General features: G+C 42.2%; 1 protein-coding gene across 2 annotated transcripts in view; it reads left to right on the forward strand.

The window, feature by feature from the left end:
* Window positions 1-85: 85 nt before the first annotated feature.
* The window catches only part of LOC105037110 (2-alkenal reductase (NADP(+)-dependent)), a 44,785-nt gene continuing 24,304 nt past the window's right edge, over window positions 86-20,566 (forward strand). The window contains exon 1 of one of the 2 annotated variants that reach the window (XM_073260152.1): window positions 86-455. In XM_073260152.1, coding sequence (XP_073116253.1) covers window positions 225-455 — 231 coding nt within the window. In that variant the 5' untranslated portion in view covers window positions 86-224. The remainder of the gene's footprint in view (window positions 456-20,566) is intronic. The other variant, XM_073260153.1, reaches the window with a different exon arrangement.

The raw sequence follows: 20,566 nt of genomic DNA on the forward strand, positions 1-20,566 counted from the left end.
AACCACCATTATAATATTTCTAGAGTATAATGACCGATCACCAACGATGATCACCAACCCTCCTCCATGGCTGGTGGGGTACGATAATGGCCGATGATCACCAACCCTCTTCCAGGGCTCCGTGGGGTACAAGAATGACCGATCACCAACCCTCCTCCATGGCACCGATCTAAATTAAGCGAGGGGGGATTGAGATTGAGAGTTAGAGAGAGAGAGAGAGAGAGATGGCGGAAGTGAGGGCGAACAAGAAGGTGGTGTTCAAGGACTTCATAACGGGTTTCCCCAAGGAGAGCGACATGGAGGTGGTGACGACGGACAAAGTCCGATTGAAGATCCCGGAGGGATCGACGGCGGTGCTGCTCAAGAACCTGTACCTCTCCTGCGACCCTTATATGCGGTGGCGTATGACCATGCACGACGAGCCCCCCTGCATCCCAGACTTCGTCCCCGGCTCGGTATACCATGTCAATATAACATTTATTTTACTATTTCTTAGGTTCTCTTTGGAGTTTGGGTTCTTTGATTCTTGTCGGTGGTCTTTTAACCGTTTATGGAATCTTGGTTGCTAGTTCTTTAGCCCTGGTTTTGGAGGGTAAATAGGTGGGATGGTGCCGCTGACCCGTTCATGGGCCGGGCCTCCGGTCTAAATTTTATTTATTTTTAATCAGACTCCAGGCCAGGTTTATATAAATTTTGATATTTTTTAGGCCCAAGTCCGGCCCATAATCTGATCTTGACATGGTGGTTGATTCATTGGTAATTTTATGGGGCTTTGGGGTTGAATGGTTCTTTTGTTTGTTGCTTGTGTCATCATTAACGTACACTTGAGTATTTTAATACAGTAGTATCGGTCACTCTATGGTATATTTTGCTTAAATTAGATGTACATGCACTGACTTGTTCTATGTATGGTAGTTACGGCTTTTGGAGAAAGAGTGTGGATCCTCTGGATGCATCATAAATTACGCACACTATTCATCGCACAATGTATGGCTGCATATGATGCACGCATCATGCAGTGTATCGCAAAAAATCCATGCTGTTGGAGAAATTTTTGGATAAACTTAGACTTTTGTTTGGCAAAACTATTGCTAGTAGAGTGAATTTTTGAAAGCAGAGTTTTGAGAAGTAGAGATTTTAAAAATAGAGCTCTTATGAAAAGCTGTTTACTATTTGGTAACTATATTTTTAAAATAAGTAGAACTTTAACATGTCTTTGATAACCAAATCAAAAAGTATTTTAGATATGATAAAATGACTATAAAAAATATTGTATAATATTGTGCAATGGAGTATAATAACATATAATATATATTATTATATAAATATATTGCATGCTATAATATTATAGTAATATAATATAATATTATTATAATGGGACAGGTTTGGATAAGATCGATCGGATTTGGATTCAGATTCGGTCAAATCAAATCTACATAATGGAGGTCCTACATTGATGATCCAAGTTATTGAATGTGATCTACTACTTAAAATTATTTGCGCACCAAAAATTATATGATTTGGAGATCCTTAGCCTATGCATCAAGTAATCAAAAAATACATCTAATTTAATTTTATTTAAACTGTCCAATTTTAGCTATTTGATGCATAAGCTAGGAGATCTCCAAATCATATGATTTTTTATGTGTAAGTAGTTTTTGGATAATAGATCATATTCAATGGCTTAGATCGTTGATGTAGGACTCTGTTATAAAGTTTTGATCTGATCAAATTTGATTCCAAATCCTATCGATCTTATTCTAATCTGGCTCTTATTATAAAATAATTAATATAATATTATATATTATAGCATAATAATATAATATATATTATATTATATAATATAATAATATATTTTTACGTAGTATAATATTATTGTAACATAATATAATATGATACGGTAATATAATATAATATAACAATATATGGTATTATTACATATTAAATATTATTATATATTATAATATTACTATAATATATAAATAACATATTATTGTAATATAAATAAAATAGTATAATATAATGTCATAATAGTATGATATATTATAATATAATATAATATTTATAGTATAATACAGATGCATACAACACACTCACAAAAAATGAGATTTTAGAATTTTTTTCTATCTAATGCTTTCCTTATTTTTGCTTTTGTTATACATAATGAAATATTATTGGTTGATATGATAAATAAAGTATATATAGAAGCCACCATATCCATAACAATTCCAAAATATGCATTAACTATTAATGTTACCGGATTATTTTGCATTCCTAATTCTAATAGCAACAAAAATGTAAGATGCAAGTTGACTCAAATCCAAAATATGAATGATACAAGATAAAATTCATATTACATGTAAATTTTATAAAAAAAGAAGTCAATGAGTTATAAGAAGAGTATTAATATGATTCACATAGAACATTCATCTCATAGTTACTCGTTGTTCGACTTTGCTTCGTATCTGGTTCTTCTTGTGATTCACTAATCTCTAAACAATCTGGAGGGAGTAGATCCTCACATCACCATAAGGCTAAAATTCAAAGTCTTTAATTGCATGATTTCTAATAGTTATGAATGGTTTTACAAGCCACTATAATTTGTAAAGAAACTATACATATTTCCAATTTAAATACATACGCACATACAGTACATACATATCCAGTTCTTCCACATAAACAAAATTGCTTATGTTCATGAATATATATATGTGACATGCATGTGTTCATACAATATATATAAATACAATTTTTATGCCTAATTTATTTGTTTTGGTCATGCACTTTTGCTTATCGTCCAACACAATTCATCTTTAGCATCATAACCATCATTATTAAAACAAGATAACAATGTTCACTGGCTGTTGATATGTTTCAAGGATGTTTCTTTTACCTAGGCCACTCGAATGTTTGTTCTATCAGCTACGTTTCAGGTTTAAAGATTTCAAGGATCACTACTATTTTATGCAATTAGGTGCTTCACTTCTTTTGCTTTTGGAATCATTACACTATTATTAACATCTCAAACTTATCGATTCATAGAGTGCTTGCTATATTTACTTCTTTAGAGACTTATCTATATTCTTATTACTTGGTCCTCTCCCTTACCTTTTCAAGAATGCCTTCTCTTTTCAAACTATGGTTGTTATCTTCTCGCAGAATATTTCTTATTAAAAGGGTATTCTGTCGTGAGATGTTAGTGTTTCTATCCAGCTATTCATGTTATATGCTTTTTTTATGTTTATGTTTTTGTGTCTTTGTTGTGTCTACTCTATTTTTGCTGTAGTCCAAGTTGGTTTTGTATATCTCTGTACTTATTTTTCCTTTCTAATATAAGTTTTACTCTTATTTTTTTTTTAAAAAAAGAAGGCTAAGTATAACCTATTGCTTTTAGTAATGATTAAAGGTTCAGAGATCTAAATAGAAAAGTCCAAAGCCTATAATAGGTCATATATATATATATATATATATATATATATATATATATATATATATATGTGTGTGTGTGTGTGTGTGTGTGTGTGGTGGTGTGTGTGTGTGTATTTCGTATTGACATGATGCATATAGAAAGATAAAAAAAGTCTGGATATAATAACATGAATATAGAATGATTTTAACACATAATGTTGCACATCCTTTTCATTTTTTATGGCAAAATATAATTATTTAATGTTAGATTGTCATTTTCTTGGTTACAAAAGTGGAAAACATTTAAAACGTGACTCTAGAGACTCCCATAGCTATCTATAAAATGTGATATGTTGACCTAGAGATGAGATGAAACTTGTAAAGCTAGTTGGCATACACCTGATTGATGCTTTTTCCATTTGGAGTTGAGCCGAGTGATGTAAAATTGTGAGAGGTGATGGCACAGTAAAGATGGTGGAGAGGAGTTATTGAAAGAATAGTATTCTACAAGCCAATTGCATGGATGAGCGATAGAACTATTCTATGTTATCTTTCTACTTATTTGTATGATATTGATTATTTTATACATTTATGAGGCATTATGTTTCATCATTTGCTATATCATGTTCATGATTATGACTAATCCCATAGATTAGGCAATAGTTTTAGGATCATGATGAGATCACGCCAATGAGATCTAAAATCTTGATAGTCATAGTCTAAAATATTTCTAGTTGTAAGATCATCGAGTCAAAGATCGATACTGCCGGTAAGATTGGTACATCCTATGTATGCTCAACAGAGAGGATGATTGATCTTACAATCACTTATGTGGTGATACTAATACAAGAATATAGGTGCTCATTGGAGAATGAGTTCACTGAACTGATCCGCAGGGAGAACATCTGATAGAGCCTTACAGCATGTCAATAGATGGTTCTTCAACGGGAGTGGTGCAAGTGATCCTTTGACCTGAGATCACTATGGTACCTTGTATATATGGATCCATGCTTTGGTTCATACTCTAGCATGACTCTTTGAGACATATGAGATGTTCTGGGTGTGGTGAAGTGTGCATGGAGGTTGTAAGTGTTTAGCAAGAAATAGGTCACTTCTTGTAAGAGGAGAGAACATCCTATGTGGTCTCATAGAGTGATGACTCAGAGAATCTCTGACTAGAGTAGGGATGAATAATAGAAAAAAATTTTTACTGGTTCATTAATCGAGTCATCATCATCAGATCGAGGGATATATATGGATAGGTATTTGGGCTTGATATGTTTTCATGCCCATGGTCTGTTTAGAATGTTGTGTGATCGAAGGATTAAATTGCATGATAATTCATCATGAAAAGATAATTTTGATATTCTACCAAATTTCATATCTTCTGAATAGTCATGATATATTGATAAACGTCAACCTTGACTTGTAGGTTCCAGTGAATTAAAGGTGTTTAATTCAACAAATTAATTAGAAGAGTTCTGATTAATTGATCAATTTAGGTTTAATGTGTCTTGGACCTAATTGGATTAGGTGCATATGAATTCGACCTACTGTCAGCTAGATGTAGAATCTAATGGATCACACGCAAAAGGAAATTGATCTTGGACTTTCGATTAGGTCTTGTTGAACCTAATTGAATTGGATTTGGTTGAAATCCTAAATGGGTTTGAGTCAAGCATGCTAGTATATGTCTAAACCCTAATCCCTAATCTTATTGGATTCATAATTGACAATGGGCTTTGATTAGTCAAAGACCAAATCTATTGGACTTAAATTGGGTTTTGAATGGTTCAGATCCTATTTTAATTTGAGTCCAAGGCTCCTTGATTTGTGGGCATCAAAGATTTGGATGCATGAAGAGATCTCATGCGACATATCCACACGTCCCTCTTTTATTATTAGTGCCTCTTAGGAAGAATCTTTCTTTATGAAGGAAGTTTCTTGCACCCATATTTTTTCTTATGTGAAAGTGTTTCACATTAAGGACTCCTATCTATTCCACGCCTTATTATTATTTTTGTGTGAAAAACAATGCACCAAAAGGTTTGGCGTGGTGCTTCAGAGAAGTCCTTCTAAGAGAGGGAACTCCCTCACGCCTCTCATCTGTTCTCCATGCGTTTTGGTGTGGTTTCCTATGAGTCACGACTCTTGAGAATTTGCGTGAAATAGTTTCACAAGGAGATCGGTTTTGTGCCATGAGATGGTGCCTCTTCTTTTCCTATTTAAGATGAAGAGTCCATGTTTTTTGGTGCTCTTATCTCTTAGGATTTGATATGCCTTAGAAGGAATCTTTTTGGAAAAAGATTTCTCACGCCTCATGCAAGATTTGTGGCATCCAAGTGTTGGTCACCAGATGAAATCTCCACGTAAAAGATAGGAGATTTTGTGCATCCCTTATTACACGTGAAGAGGGTCTTCACGTATCTGATGTTTGTGCCCAAAGGGAGGAGTCCTTCTGAGAGGACTCCTCCATATCTCATGCATAATTTGGTTGTGTGATGCTGGTTGTCACGCCCAAGAGTTGGGCGGATGATGAGTGTTTGACACCTATCATAACCCTAGCTTAAATCAAGATTTGGATCATGATTTTGTGCTGAAAAAGGTCAATTAGTTTGGGCTTATATGTTATGTATCAGTTGTCCAAATGTTGGACAAAATGAGGGCTGATTTCTTGAGGCTTATGAGTGGGTTTCCAATGGTCCAATTGTTGGACAAAGCATAGTCCAAATGTTGGACAAGAGGGCTAAGTGGCATGAGGGTTGTCATGTCCAAGAGAGGGAAGAAAGGAGTGAGAAAATCACCAAAAGTTGGTGATGAGAGAACAAGAGCAGCTACTGATTTTTTTGAGAAAAAATTCAACGAATTTGGATTGGGAGAGTCCTAGATCGAGATGGTGTGGATCTCCGTTGGAGGGCACAAGCTTGGGTGCCTCGAGGCTACCGATTACCAGGCAACTCGGATCTTCTTGTTTGGTATAACATTTCCAAGCTCTCTTTTATATATATGCTATGTGATTCATGTTCTTGTTTGATTGAATGCATCAAGGTGATATTAGGATTGGGATTCGGATCATATATTTTCAATTGTTGTTACATGTTAAAAAAATTTTAAAATTTCATTCCACTGTGCATCTGAATCCCAACAGTGGTATCAAAGCCATCCTTGATTGATTCAATCAAATGGCATGTTATTGTTGTGATATGGATTAGATCAAATTCATGATATGTCAAAATCAGAATTTAAAATGATGTTTAATTGCTGGTTTGTAGCATTTCTTGTAAAAGAATAATAGTTATCTTGTCCATGATCGAAACCTTAGCATGTAATTCCATGGCTTCACGATTTGTGTGACAAGTTTGGACTAGATCTGATGATCTACAATTTTCATGGAATTGCTGTCTTGTGCATGTGATGCACGAGGCGAAGGATGGTGGCATGTGATGCATATACCATAGATCTAGGATCGGCCACCACAGATTGGGCGTTGGTCATGATTGGATCTCCCATCATGGTTCTTGACCTAGTCATGTGGGTGGCTAGAAATCTCAATCATGGAAGGGATGCTTCAAATTTTGTTTAGGGTTTTTTGTCGATGGGTTTGTTTTGACTATAATTCATTAGTCTAATTTGATTAGGGTTTATGATTGTAGATCAGAATCAAACTCATAATTCTAAATTGATTAAAATTTTGTTCAATTAAAATTAACTAAATTTCATTGACCTAATTTGATTAGGATTTAAGTTTTAATTGACTAAATTTTTGCAAATCTAATTTGATTAGTGTTTGTTTAAGAATTGGTTAACTCAAGAAGGTGACATGTGGTTAATTTATAATTGTAATTGGGTCAAAAGTTGAACCCGAATCAAAAATCCTAGATAGATCCTGAACCAATATTTTAAACATCTTGATTGACATATATATGAATGATATAACAATTAGAATAATATGGTTATTTATTTTCATGCTTTCTATAAATATTATAAATTGCATGATGGATGGTTATGGACTAGAAACATCCATATGATGGATGTATCTGTGATGGCTGATTGTATGGCTGTATCTTTCTGTTTCTACCTTTGTATGTTTCAACTATTGATTGGGACCTTTATATGTTGATGTAAAATTAAGGATAGAAAATTTTATTTGTAAATAGATAGAAATTATTTTTTTATATTTATAAATAAAAAAAAAGATGAAGCATTCATCGAAGCCTTCATGGAGATGAAGACTAGACTACTAGTGGGTTGAGAGCAGAGGTGCATGAAGATCTATCATGAGATGGTTTAATCCATGATGCACCCAGGATGAGACCAGTAATCCATCCCAGTGGCTCGGGTGGATTACATTAGAAAAATTCATAACCATCCGATTTTCCTATATGCTCTTTCATGCTAGTAGTTACATTTATATATATACTGCCATGATGCATATTTATATGTTTGGATGTGCTTGAGACCGAAGACCTTCATAAAAATTATATTAATTCATAATGGCGAAGTGTTAAGAACACTATCCATGCCTTCCTTCATGCTAGGCCAATAGAGTATATCGAAAACTAGTGAGTTTGTTGTGCTATCCATAAGACTTGCTATAGGGCTTGATGTGATGTTGATTTGGTGCATATTGATGCTTATAAAATATTTAGCTCATGCTGAGTCAATAGAATATGTCAAAAACTGTAGTGAGTTTGTTGTGCTATCCACAAGACTTACTATAGGATTTGATATGACGTTGACTTAGTGATGCTTATGACATATTTGGGTATTGCTGCTTTGTTGTGCTATCCACAAGGATGATATCATTCAGATATGACCATATAGAAATGAAGGATATGATTTAACTAAAACATTATAGTTTGTTGTGCTATCCATAAGGCTATAAATATTTTAGAGGCAAAAATTTTGTTGGAAGTTGTATGAGATGCAATTGGTAAAGAGTTACCTATCCTTGAACTCATAGAAGTTTGTTGTGCTATCCACAAAGCTTTTATGAGGAATTGGGATCTCAATCCCACTTAAAAATCTGACGATAGGATTTCTCATTTTCTATACTTGAGGGCTATGAAATTCGCCAAATAAGTAGGAGACACAGTTAGATAAAAGACCTCATCTAAATTATGCATGTCATCATGAGTTGTCCATTTATGTTTTGTTCTTATATATATTCATTTTGCATCTCACTGTCACTGCATGGTATATTTGATGCCAAAATATTGATCAAATCGAACCACACCAAAATTGAACCACATGAACTGGTTAAGGAACCTGATAATAGTTCTCAACTAGAAGAAAGTCTCTTATATTCTTCATTCTCCTGATTCTGATTAAATCAGGGATGATGCTATAAAGAAGAGAAAACAGCATATGAGATATGGCGATATGATAGTACGACTGTCATGTGTATTCTGATTGACTTGATCATGCGATTAAGTCAGTTAGGTTCTTGTATTGGATGGTGAGCTGAGCTAGGATTTGATCTTGCAAACACTCCCTGATTCATTCTTTTTGGATAGCATCATCGAGGAGAAGAAGGCAAAAAATGTCTTCACTAAAGGTACCTATTTCTGTTGTAGCAATATTCAGTATTTAAAAAAAAATTGCAAAAGTTATCTTGCAAGTGTGAAGCAGTAGCAAAATGCAAAAATTACATTTGCTAGAGGTTTGTATTTGATACAGACAAATTTATCATCAAGTACTTCAGTTTCAAATCTTGAGTATTTAATACCTCCTGGGTTCCCACTTATGCAAGTTATTGTAGAGACTACAAGGAATATGGAAGCTGAATAAAGATGACCTAATCTCCATTTATTGGATATGGGGATAGGACAAACGAGCTGTTAGGCCTCAGGCTTATAGATATTTGAAGGCTAATACACCACAATTCAGAGATGGACACTCCATATGAGATATGGTATGATCCATATTATGCTTCATAGACCTTCCAATCTATTTCTAAAAATATTTTTTAGAAATTGCTGCATATTATGAATGAGGTACCATCTAGATCTATTACTAGTATCCATATGAGATATGGAAAGTAAAGAGGTAGGTTGCCTAGCTTATGTGAAAAAGTTGATGTACATAAGCTTTTGTGCTAGATCAGATAAAAGTAGGTTTGTAGGTTATCCTAAGAAGAGTATATGATATTACTTCTACCATCCTATTGAACAAAAGCATTTGTCAGTAGGCATGCCACTTGTTGGGTATAAAATAACCCCAGCGAAGTTCGTAAGAAGCCAACCCTCCCAGGACTCTTCCGGCTTCCGACCTTGTGCGGCGTCTTTTTGAACTCCCCCGACCGTCTGAGCTTCCACAGTACCATCCGGACTCCTCCAGCAGTCGACCTTCCACAGTGTCCTCCAGATTCCTCCAACAGATGAACTCCTATCGTGCCATCCGGACTTCTCCAATAATGAGCTCCTTCAGTCGTCTATCGGACTGCTCTAAATGCTCTCTGGGCTTCACTAACAGCCGATTTTCTACAGTGATCGATTACTCTCCGAATCTCTTCCAGACTTCCTCCTGTCACGATCGACTTTACTCCGAGCTTCTTTCGGACTTCGTCAATGTGCGAGCTTCTCCAGCAGCAGTACTTCTACAGTAACCAGACTCCATCCAAGTTTCTACGGTGGTCGACTGCCTTCCGAATTTCATCCAGCTTCTACAAGAATCGGACTCCGTCCGAACTTCTGCAGCAGATGGGTTCCAGACAAACTTCTACAACGGACGGGCTCCAACAGCCAATTTCTACTCCGAACTTCTATTGCAAGCAGACTTCATCCGAGCTTCTACAATAAGCGGTCTCCATCCGGGCTTCCACGGCAACCGGTCTCCATCCGAGCTTCTACAATAAGCGGTCTCCATCCGGCTTCCACGGCAACCGATCTCCATCCGAGCTTCTACAGTAAGTGGCCTCCTTTCGAACTCCGTCCGAACTTCTATAGCGGATGGATTCCAGACGAACTTCTACAACGGACGGGCTCCAGCAGCCGGATTTCTACAGTGATCGACTGTCTTCGGTGTCTTCCGTACCTCTCCAGCCATCAACCTTCAACAGCGCCAACCGGACTTCAACAGTGCCAACCAGACCCCTCCAACGGACAAATTCCCTCCGGACCCCTCCAGCGGTCGACCTTCCACAGTGTCCTCCAGACTCCTCCAGCGGACGAACTTTCACAACGCCTTTCGGACTCTTCTATCGGTCAACTTTCTATAGGCCTTCCGAATTTTGCTATCGGTCGACCTTCTGTCGGATTCCTCATGCAACCGGATCTCTCCAGCGGACAGTCTTCAGACAAGCTTCTACGTCGGACAAATTTCAGACGAACTTCTCTAGCAATCGAACTCCAGCCGGATTTTTCCAACAGAAAGTTTTCGTCCGGACTTCTACAGCAGATGACTTCCGTCTGCAGCATCAATGCCTAAGGCACACAACAACAGTTAACCTGTCAGCAACCTCGAAAACATCCGAGCTTCTCTTAGATTGCTGAGACAGAGAGCTATTCTGCTCCACTAGACGTCCCAACCGAGCTTCAGCCGTCCGGCCCGAACTCTCTGGCAAGTCACGACAACGGACACCACTCCACTCTCTGTAACAAACTCCACTGGCCCCACCACTCTCTGACAAGTCACGACAACGGACACCACTACTTTCCGTAACAAACTCCACGTGGCCCCGAACGGCCCACTACCAGGCAGTTGCGGACGTCGCTATCAATCGGTTACGCTCTCCCATCTATAAAAGAGACCCCCAGATACTTTCTCCTCTAAGCTCTAAGCACTATCTCTAAACTCTGCTAAAATTCCATTCGAGTGCTCCATTTCTGTTGAAGCAGAGTACTGACTTGAGCGTCGGAGGGTCTTGCGGAGCACCCCCAACTCCGGTTTAGATTTTCCTTGCAGGTCCCGATGGTGGCCGTGATCCCTTCGACTCCAGCTTCTCCAGCATCGGCGAAATTCTACACCAACAGAATTGGCGCTAGAGGAAGGGCTGTGTCTTCGCAGGACCCTATTTTTAAAGGAGTACTCAACGGGACTGTCTCCAGTCATCTTCTTCGACATCTTCTTCTTCTTCTCTGGCCAGATCCCAAACTGATGCCTCCCGAAAGGTATCCACGAGGCGATCTACAGCCTCCATGGCCAGATCTCAGCAAGATCCGCCAGCTCTGGCCTCGTCTCCAGTTTTTCAGTCTCCTCCTCCTCCGACAACGGCAGTCGGCATGGAGCAGTTTGATCTGCTGGTTCAGCAGGTCAGGGGCCTCACCGAAGCGGTGCAGGCCATGCAGCAGCAGCAGCAGGAGCCACAGGCATCTGTGCGGCTGGAAAGAGCATCGTCGGAGTTTCAGAATCGACGATCGGGCGGTCCACTTGGGCCAGTCACCCTGTATTCTCCGGAAAGGGGAAGCAAAAGGGGAGAGCCCTCTATCTGATCACGATTCCACCCCCGGAGGGTCCCTACCTTCGTTCTGTCAGAAGACCCTAGAGATTCACGATCGAGAGGATCTCCTGGATCAAAGGTTTCAAGAGATGAACCGGCGGATCGAAGAGCTCTGCCATGCTTTCCCTACTTACGGTGAGGATGTCTGTACTGACTCTCCTTTTTTTCAAAGGATTATGCAGGAACCGATCCCGTCGAACTTCAAGCTTCTCTAATTTGAGAGCTACGACGGAACTTCGGATCCGGTTGACCACCTGGAGGCCTTCTGGACAATGATGCTACTCCATGGCGCGCCAGACGCCATCCTGTGCTGAGTTTTCCATCTACCTTGAAGGGAGCAGCAAGAAATTGGTACTCGACACTGAAGCCGGGTACTATCTTCTCTTTTGATCAAATGAGCCACCAGTTTGTGGCTCATTTCATCAGCAACGGACGTCCCCAGAGAGGTTCGGAGTCTCTCATCAACATCAAGCAAAAGGAGAGAGAATCCATCCGAACTTATATCAACCATTTTAACGCCACCGCATTGGAGGTCCGAACTTGGACCAATCAGTTGCAATGGCCGCCCTGAAGAGTGGTCTTCAAAAGAATGACCTTCTATTTTTCCTGGAAAAGAAGTATCCCAGGGACTTCGCTGATTTGCTGGCTCAGGTTGAAGGATATGCCCGAGCAGAGGAAGTCTTCAAGCTGAAGGATGAGGAGGCTGCGAAGGAGCGACAGGCGGATGACTCCAGCAAGGCCACAGCTGAAAAAGGGCCGAGTGAAGCTCGCCACGTTCTCGAACTCTCTCCGGACACAAGTGTGTCCAAACTCCCCCCGAGCTCGTAGGCAGAGAAGCCCGGACCGCAGAGTTCGTCGGAGCTCTCTCCCAGGAAGATTCCACAGCTACGCCCCTCTCAATGCTCCAAAAACTCAAGTGCTGATGGAGATCAGGGAGCAGCTGCCAAGACCGGAAAGGATGCGCACACACCCCGAAAAGTGCAATCCTAACAAGTTCTGCCTCTATCATCGTGATCACGGCCACGACACGGAGGAGTGTATTCAGCTCCGAGATGAGATCGAGGAGCTCATCAGATGAGATTGGCTCAACAGATTCATTTGACGCCGGCTTGAAGGTAGGGAAGATCGGCCGAGGGCCCTACCACAATCAGAGCCACCAAGGAAGGAAGAACAGCCTGAAGATCAGCCTCCAATCGGATCATCAACACCATCTCTGGAGGACCTCGATGGGGAGCAGCCAGTGGATCGGCCGGACCGCCCAAGCGGCAGAGGATTGAAGAATCTATAACCTTTACTGAAGAAGATGCCCAGGAGATTCAATTCTCCCATAATGATACGGTTGTAGTTTCTTTAAATATTGCTGACTATGATGTACGCCGCATTCTTGTTGATAGTGGAAGCTCGATCGATATTTTTTTTACGATGCATTCTCAAAAATATCCATTCCGGATGATCGATTAGGGCCGATAAGCTCCCATTGGTAGGGTTCACTGACGATGCTGTGCCAGTGGAAGGAGTAATAACTTTGACCGTAGTTGCAGGTCGGTGCCCGAAATAATCTAGAGCGCAAGTGAATTTCTAATAGAAGGGCGCCGTCTGCCTACAACGCAATACTCGGCCGACCTGACCTCAACACCCTTCGAGCTGTGGTATCGACCTACCATTTGAAATTGAAATTTTCTACAAGCCAAGGGGTCGGAGAGGTCAAAGGAGATCAAGTCCTGGCAAGACACTGCTATAGCATAGCCTTACAAAGAAATGGTCAGTCTGACCCCTGTCCGGTTGATGGATTAGACACCCACGACAACCTTGCTGAAGAACGGGGTGAGCCAATTGAAGATCTTATCTCAATTCCTTTGAATGATGGGAATGAAGAGCACGTGGTGAAGATCGGCTCCAACCTAGGAGAAGAGGTATGGACACAGCTCATCAATTTTCTACAAAAGAATGTGGATGTTTTCGCTTGGATTCTGACGGACATGCCGGGGATTGATGCGGAAGTCATGGAATACCGTCTAGCTGTTGATCCCAAACATCGGTCGATGAAGGAAAAAATTCGAGGTCATGCACCGGAAAGGCAGAAGGCAATAGCTGAGGAAGTTGATAAACTCCTGAAAGCGGGTTCATCAGAGAAGTCAACTATCCGAACTGGGTCTCTAATGTGGTTCTCATCAGCAAGGCGAACGGCAAGTGGAGGATGTGTATAGACTTCAAAAAGCTGAACGAAACCTGCCCGAAGGACAGTTATCCTCTGTCCAGAATTGATCAATTGGTAGATGCAACCTCGGGCCACGAGCTTCTCACTTTCATGGATGTATTTTTTGGCTACAATCAAATCAGGATGGCACCAGAAGATGAAGAAAAGATTGCTTTTGTCACTGACCGTGGTCTTTTTTGTTACAGGGTCATGCCTTTTGACCTCAAAAATGCAGGGGTGACCTATCAACGGCTAGTGAACAAGATCTTCAAAGAGCAGATCGGCCGCAACATGGAGGTCTATGTGGACGACATGCTTGTAAAAAGTAAATCCTCAATGAACCACGTTGCCGACCTTGAGGAGACCTTCAGCTCCTCCGAAAATACAAGATGAAGCTGAACCCAGCCAAGTGCACTTTTGGAGTAACCTCAGAGAAATTCTTGGGCTTTATGGTATCGGGGTGCGGGATCGAAGCAAATCCAAAAAAGATTCGTGCCATCCAGGAAATGACCACTCCGAAGTCAATAAAGAAAGTTCAGCGGGTTACTGGGAGAGTAGCAGCTCTGAATCGCTTTGTCTCAAGGTCGGCCGAACGGTGCCTACCTTTCTTTCAGACTCTCAAGCAGCCAAAGAACTTCTGTTGGATCACTGAATGTCAGCAAGCGTTCGAAGAATTGAAGAACTACCTCGGCTCACCTCCGCTATTGGCAAAGCCCGAACCTGAAAAGGAGTTGTTCCTGTACCTGGCGGTCTCTCCTGTGGCTCTCGCAGCAGTTCTGGTTAAGGAAGAAGCAAAAATTCAACGGCCGATTTACTACATAAGTCGAGTATTGAGAGACACCGAAACAGGTATACTAAGTTAGAGAAACTAACTTACGTCCTGTTGATTGCAGCCCGAAGGCTCCGACCTTACTTTCAAGGGCACACCATAACACTGCTCATCGACCAGCCGATTAAGCAGTTCTGCATCGAGCCGATGCTTCCGGAAGGATAGCGAAATGGCGATCGAGCTCATAAATTCGACATCAACTATCGACTTCGGCCGACGATAAAAGCCCAGATATTAGTAGACTTCATAGTGGAATGCACTATCCCGGAAGAAGCCGAACTTGAACGAGGTGAAGCTAACAATCCAGGGCTCCAGCCGAACTCCCCTGAGGAAAGAACAGATCTCCCTGATGGTTTTTGGGCCCTCTATGTGGATGGTTCCTCCAACATGTCAGGTGCGGGCACGGGCTTGATCTTGGTCAATCCGAAAGGAATTATCGCGGAGTACGAGCTATGCTTCGAATTTTCTGCGACAAATAATGGAGCAGAATGTGAAGCTCTGATTACAGGACTGAAGATCGCCAAAGAATTAGAAGTAGATCGGCTCCAAGTCTACAGTGACTCCAATTGGTGGTGGGACAAGTCAGCAAAAATTATGAAGCTCGGGAGGACAGTATGGCCAAGTATCTCGAAAAAGTAAAAGAGATCATCCCTGCCTTTGGCAGCTTTGACATCAAACAGATTCCAAGAGCAGAAAATACCAGGGCCGATCTTCTCTCCAAGTTGGCTATACTGGCTCCGACTGAACTACCCAAGGAAGTCCTCTTCGAAGTTCTGAAATGTCCAAGTACGGAAGAACCGCAGCTTGTAATGGAGGTCAGCCATGAACCCAGCTGGATTGATTCACTAGTTGCATACCTCAAAGACGGGGTTCTTCCTCATGATGCAAAAGAAGCTCGGAAGCTTAGAAACCAGGCCTCCCGATATATCCTTTATGAGGGCAAGCTGTACAAGAGGTCATACTCTTTGCCCCTTCTAAAATATCTCCGACCTTCTGAAGCCGACTTTGCCTTATGGGAGGTACATGAAGGAGTCTGCAGAAGTCATCTGGGGGCCAGATCTTTATCCCACAAACTGCTCCGACAAGGTTATTACTGGCCTACAATGTACCACGACTCCATTGAATATGTCAGAAAGTGTGATCGGTGTCAGAGATATGCGAATATCCAAAGATAGCCCGCCTCCAAACTTACACCCTTGAGTGCCCCATGGTCGTTTGCACAATGGAGGATGGATATCCTTGGACCTTTTCCATGGCATCCGGGCAGCGAAAGTTTCTCCTGGTGGCAATTGACTACTTCACCAAGTGGGTCGAAGCCGAACCTTTGGCGAAAATCACAGAAGCTAAAGTGCAGGACTTCGTCTGAAAATCAATCGTTTGTAGGTTCGGCTTACCCAGAACTCTCATTACGGATAATGGGCGATAATTTGCTGGAGCAAGGTTTGCTGAATTTTGTGAGGACTTAAACATCTCCCATAAATTCATGTCAGTAGCCATCCGCAGGCAAACGACGAAGTCGAGGTGACTAACAGGACTCTGTTGCAAGGAATCAAGGCGAGACTTGAAAAAGCAAAGGAAACTTGGGCAGACGAGCTTTATTATGTGTTATGGGCATACCGAACTACCCAAAGACTGCCCACGGGGGAGACCCCCTTTGCCTTAGCCTTCGAAACAGAAGCCGTTATCCCAATTGAACTCAAGCTTCCATTGGCGCGAGTCATGGCATTCGACGAGCAGCGCAACTCACAGGATCTCAAGGCCAACCTCGACTTGTTAGAAGAAAAGCAAAAGACAGCTCAAGTTCGGATGGCAGCCTACAAGCAGAAAGCAGCCGCTACTACAACTCCCGGGTCAAGAGCAAAGCCTTCAGAGCGGGAGACTTAGTACTTCGGTGAACCACTGTTTCACAACCTCAGAACCAAGAGAAACTTGTCCCAAACTGGAAGGCCCATATGAAGTCAGGGAGGTAGTCCGACCGGAACATACTATCTAAAAGAGCTCGGAGGAGCGGACTTTCCGCGACCATAGGAATTCGAAAAATTTACGAATGTATTACCGATAACTTTGCCTTAAATAAAAATTTCATATTCGCATATCTTTTCTTTTGGTATGAGCTTATAAAGATAGGGAGTAGCTCTTTCAGACAATCGAAACTAAGCATGTCAGGAACAAGAGGAGAACCTCGTCCCTACACAAACGAAGGTCCGATTATTTAGAGATCGGATGAGAGGAGAGGCCCTCGCAACGGTCCTTATGTGCCCCCACAGCCATGTTAGGAACAGGAGGAGAACTTCGTCCTAACATGAGCAAAGTCAAAGACCCGATTATTAAGAGACCGGATGGGGGGAGGCCCTCGCAACGGCCTTATGCGCCCCCACAACCATGTTAGGAACAGGAGGAGAACCTCATCCTAAATGAGCAAAGTCGAAGACCCGTTATTTAAAGACCGGATGGAAGAAGAGGCCTTCGCAACGGCCCTTATGCGCCCCCACAGCCATGTTAGGAACAGGAGGAGAACCTCATCCTAACATGAGCAAAGTCGAAGATCCGATTATTTAAAGATCAGATGGGGGGAGAGGTCCTCCAACGGCCCTTATGCGCCTCCACAGCCATGTTAGGAACAGGAGGAGAACCTCATCCTAACATGAGCAAAGTCGAAGATCCGGTTATTAAGAGATCGGATGGAGGGAGAGGCCCTCGCAACGGCCCTTATGCGCCTCCACAGTCATGTTAGAAACAGGAGAGAAACCTCATCATAACATGAGCAAAGTCAAAGATTCGATTATTAAGAGACCGGATGGAGGAAAGGCCCTCGCAACGGTCCTTATGTGCCCCCACAGCCCTGTTAGGAACAGAAGAAAAATCTCATCCTAACATGAGCTGAAATTAACTGTGTCGGAAATAGGAGGAGAACCTCGTCCTGACACAAATGAAGACCTGATCGTTTAAGACCGGATGAGGAAAAAGCCTCCTCAACGGCTCCTCTACACCCTACAACTCCGTTAGAAGCAGAGGAAAAATCCTCACCCAAATATAAAAAAAAAGGAGAGAGAAAAAGAGAAAGCGACGAGCTACGTCAGAGATAAGAAAAAAATGAACTACATCTAAGACACAAAGGACCTCGTCTCAACGAGGAAGAAAACTCTTGTCAAAAATCTTCAGTTTCTAAGGGAGAACCCAACACTACAGGAGAAAATAGACTTCTCAAAGTAACGAGAAGTTCGGCCCCAAGCTCGAACATCGAAAGAAAGCATCAAACTCGAATGGCCTCGAAAAGACCTTCGATCATGAACAAAAATGGCGAATCAACACGGCGATGATCAGGAACCTTCAAACAACGTCAACATCAAACAAGATAAAAGATAAGAGAAGCTCGATAAACGACAACTCAGAGCAAGAATAGACAAGGTAATGAGAAAATTTCATTTCATTTCATTAGTAAAGAATGCATTACAAAAGCCTTTGAAGGCCAAAAAAAAAGAAACAACAAGAAAAGAAAAGAATACATGGAACAAAAGATAAAAGAAGCTCTAAGGAAGCTCGGCTTTTTCTGACTTCGAACTCTCGGTTTCAGCCATTATCAAGAATTGCTTTAAGTTCTCAACTTCTTCTTCCAGTTCCTTCTTTCTTAACAGCATCTCTCAATATATTTGGTGAAACCACCGACTTTCGCCCTCCGATTCTCGAAGCCTCTTCTTCAGAACTTTGGACTCCGCTTCTGCATCCTTGACCGCCTGCTGCTCATAGGTCAGCTAAATTTTCAACCGCTGCAGTTCGGCCTTCTCCTTCCCAAGGGCTACGGACAGTTCTTTCATGGTCCCCCTCAAGGATCGAAGCTCATCGGAGCCTTGAACCGAAACAGCCTGGACTCTTTCGGACAACTGCTTCTGAAGGCGAGCAACCTCGTCGGTCGCCATCTTGAGCCTCCTTCTGTAGTCGTCTATTCGCCCGCACCAGCGACTCGGTAAGCATTGTAATTCATCTCGGCATCCTGTAGCTACTTCTGGAGGTCGGATAATTTCTTCGACCAGTCCCAGTCGTAGTCAGTCTGAGTTGGAAGTCAGGACGAGCTCCCTTCTAATTGGCCGATCTTCTCCCGTGCGGCTGCCAACTCGACCTCGAGGGAGCTGATCTTGGAGGCCTGAGTCCAAGATCGATCGCTGACGCATTTCTGGAGTTCCTCAAGCTCCTTCTCGAAGTTGGCCTTCTTCCAGCTGTAGTCCATGAAGTCCTTTCTGTGGAGGTTCTCAAGGTGAGTTACCTCCACGGTGGCTTTCGAATGGCTCTTCTTAGCCTGTGAAGTTCGTCGTCCATCTTCTTTGATTTCTTTGTTAGGTGACGAACTTTCCTTCTCAGATCCCGGATCATAGACTTCAAAGGAATCCCCTGCGGTAGGGGAAGAGCTTCGGCAGGGCACTGTTGTCGGAAAATAAGAGCGTCACAACGTAAACCATTACAAGAAAAAAAAAAGAAAGTAGAAGAAGAAAAAGGAGCTCTCTGTAAAGAGGAATCCAATTTTATTGATTGAATAATTCTTAAGTACAAGAGAAAGAGAAAAAAGTTATAACAAAAAAAAGTACAAAATTAGAGGTTTCGGACCTCTGGAGCAGAAGTGGAGAAGCTCGACGCCCCCGGAAGGTCGGTCACAGCAGCTGTGGCAGTTGAAGAGGTCCCAGCTGGAGGGAGACCGGCAGCAGCTTCGGAAGGTCCGGCTTCATCGTCAACGCTTCATCCAGGAAGCTGAGGTCGAGTACGGAAAACTTTCCGACAACCTTCTCCTGGCAAAGCTCGAAGCCTTTGATAAAGGCGGCCTGGTCGAACTGGATATTCAGATCCTTTATCTCGGAGGAGGTCTTGAACTCCTCCACTGCTTGGGCCCTTGCCTCCGAGACTAGGGTCGGGATCTGCTCTTTCAGCTTGGAGATCTCGGCCTCTGCCTTCTTTCTTTCCTCCTCCAATGCAGCCTTCAGATCCATCGAAGTTTGTTCCTCCTTCTGGAGCACCTCTTGGAGACTCATGACTTCGGCGACCTTCTCCTTAAGACGAGCAGCCTCAGCCTGACGACCTTTCTCCACCTGGGCTGCTTCCTTCTTTGCATTGTTCATCGCCTCGATGTTGGTGATGAGCTGGTGTCCAATCTGCAAGAACTGTCAGGAAGTCAATATGAAAGCTAAGGAATAAACTAAGTAAAGAAGCAAAAGGAAGAAAAAAGTAAATCGGCCTACCTCAAGAAAGGACCCCAGAGAGTCCCAAACCCGCTGTTGAGGATCGGCATGGACGATCCTGTAGATCTCGGGCAAAACGCACCCGTCGACCAACTTTTTTATTAAATTCCTGTTGTTGAAGGGATTCTCCCCCGGATCCTCTTCGGAGCCGTTGGACCTTTCGATGGCAGCCCTGCTGCTGCTGATCTTGCGGACCACCGTCTTCTTCTTCTCTTTCTTTCGGCCCCTGGCACCTCCTCGGGATGAGACTCGGGAGCGGGAACCTCGGTCGGAGGGCTTCTTGAAGAAGCTGGGGGACTGCGGGCTCGACGTCGGAGGGGGCATCAATGGCAATGGCCGCCTGGGCAAGCATGGTCGAGCTTGTCTCCTCTACCCTCGCCTTTTTCGCCGACCCAGAAGTTGCGGCGCCTTTCTTCTTGTGGGCCTTGAGACCCTTGGCTAGTATCCGAGCTGTGTCTGCGTCCATA

This window comes from Elaeis guineensis, chromosome 1, assembly GCF_000442705.2.
Source record: "Elaeis guineensis isolate ETL-2024a chromosome 1, EG11, whole genome shotgun sequence".
In the NCBI taxonomy this organism is placed as follows: domain Eukaryota; kingdom Viridiplantae; phylum Streptophyta; class Magnoliopsida; order Arecales; family Arecaceae; genus Elaeis; species Elaeis guineensis.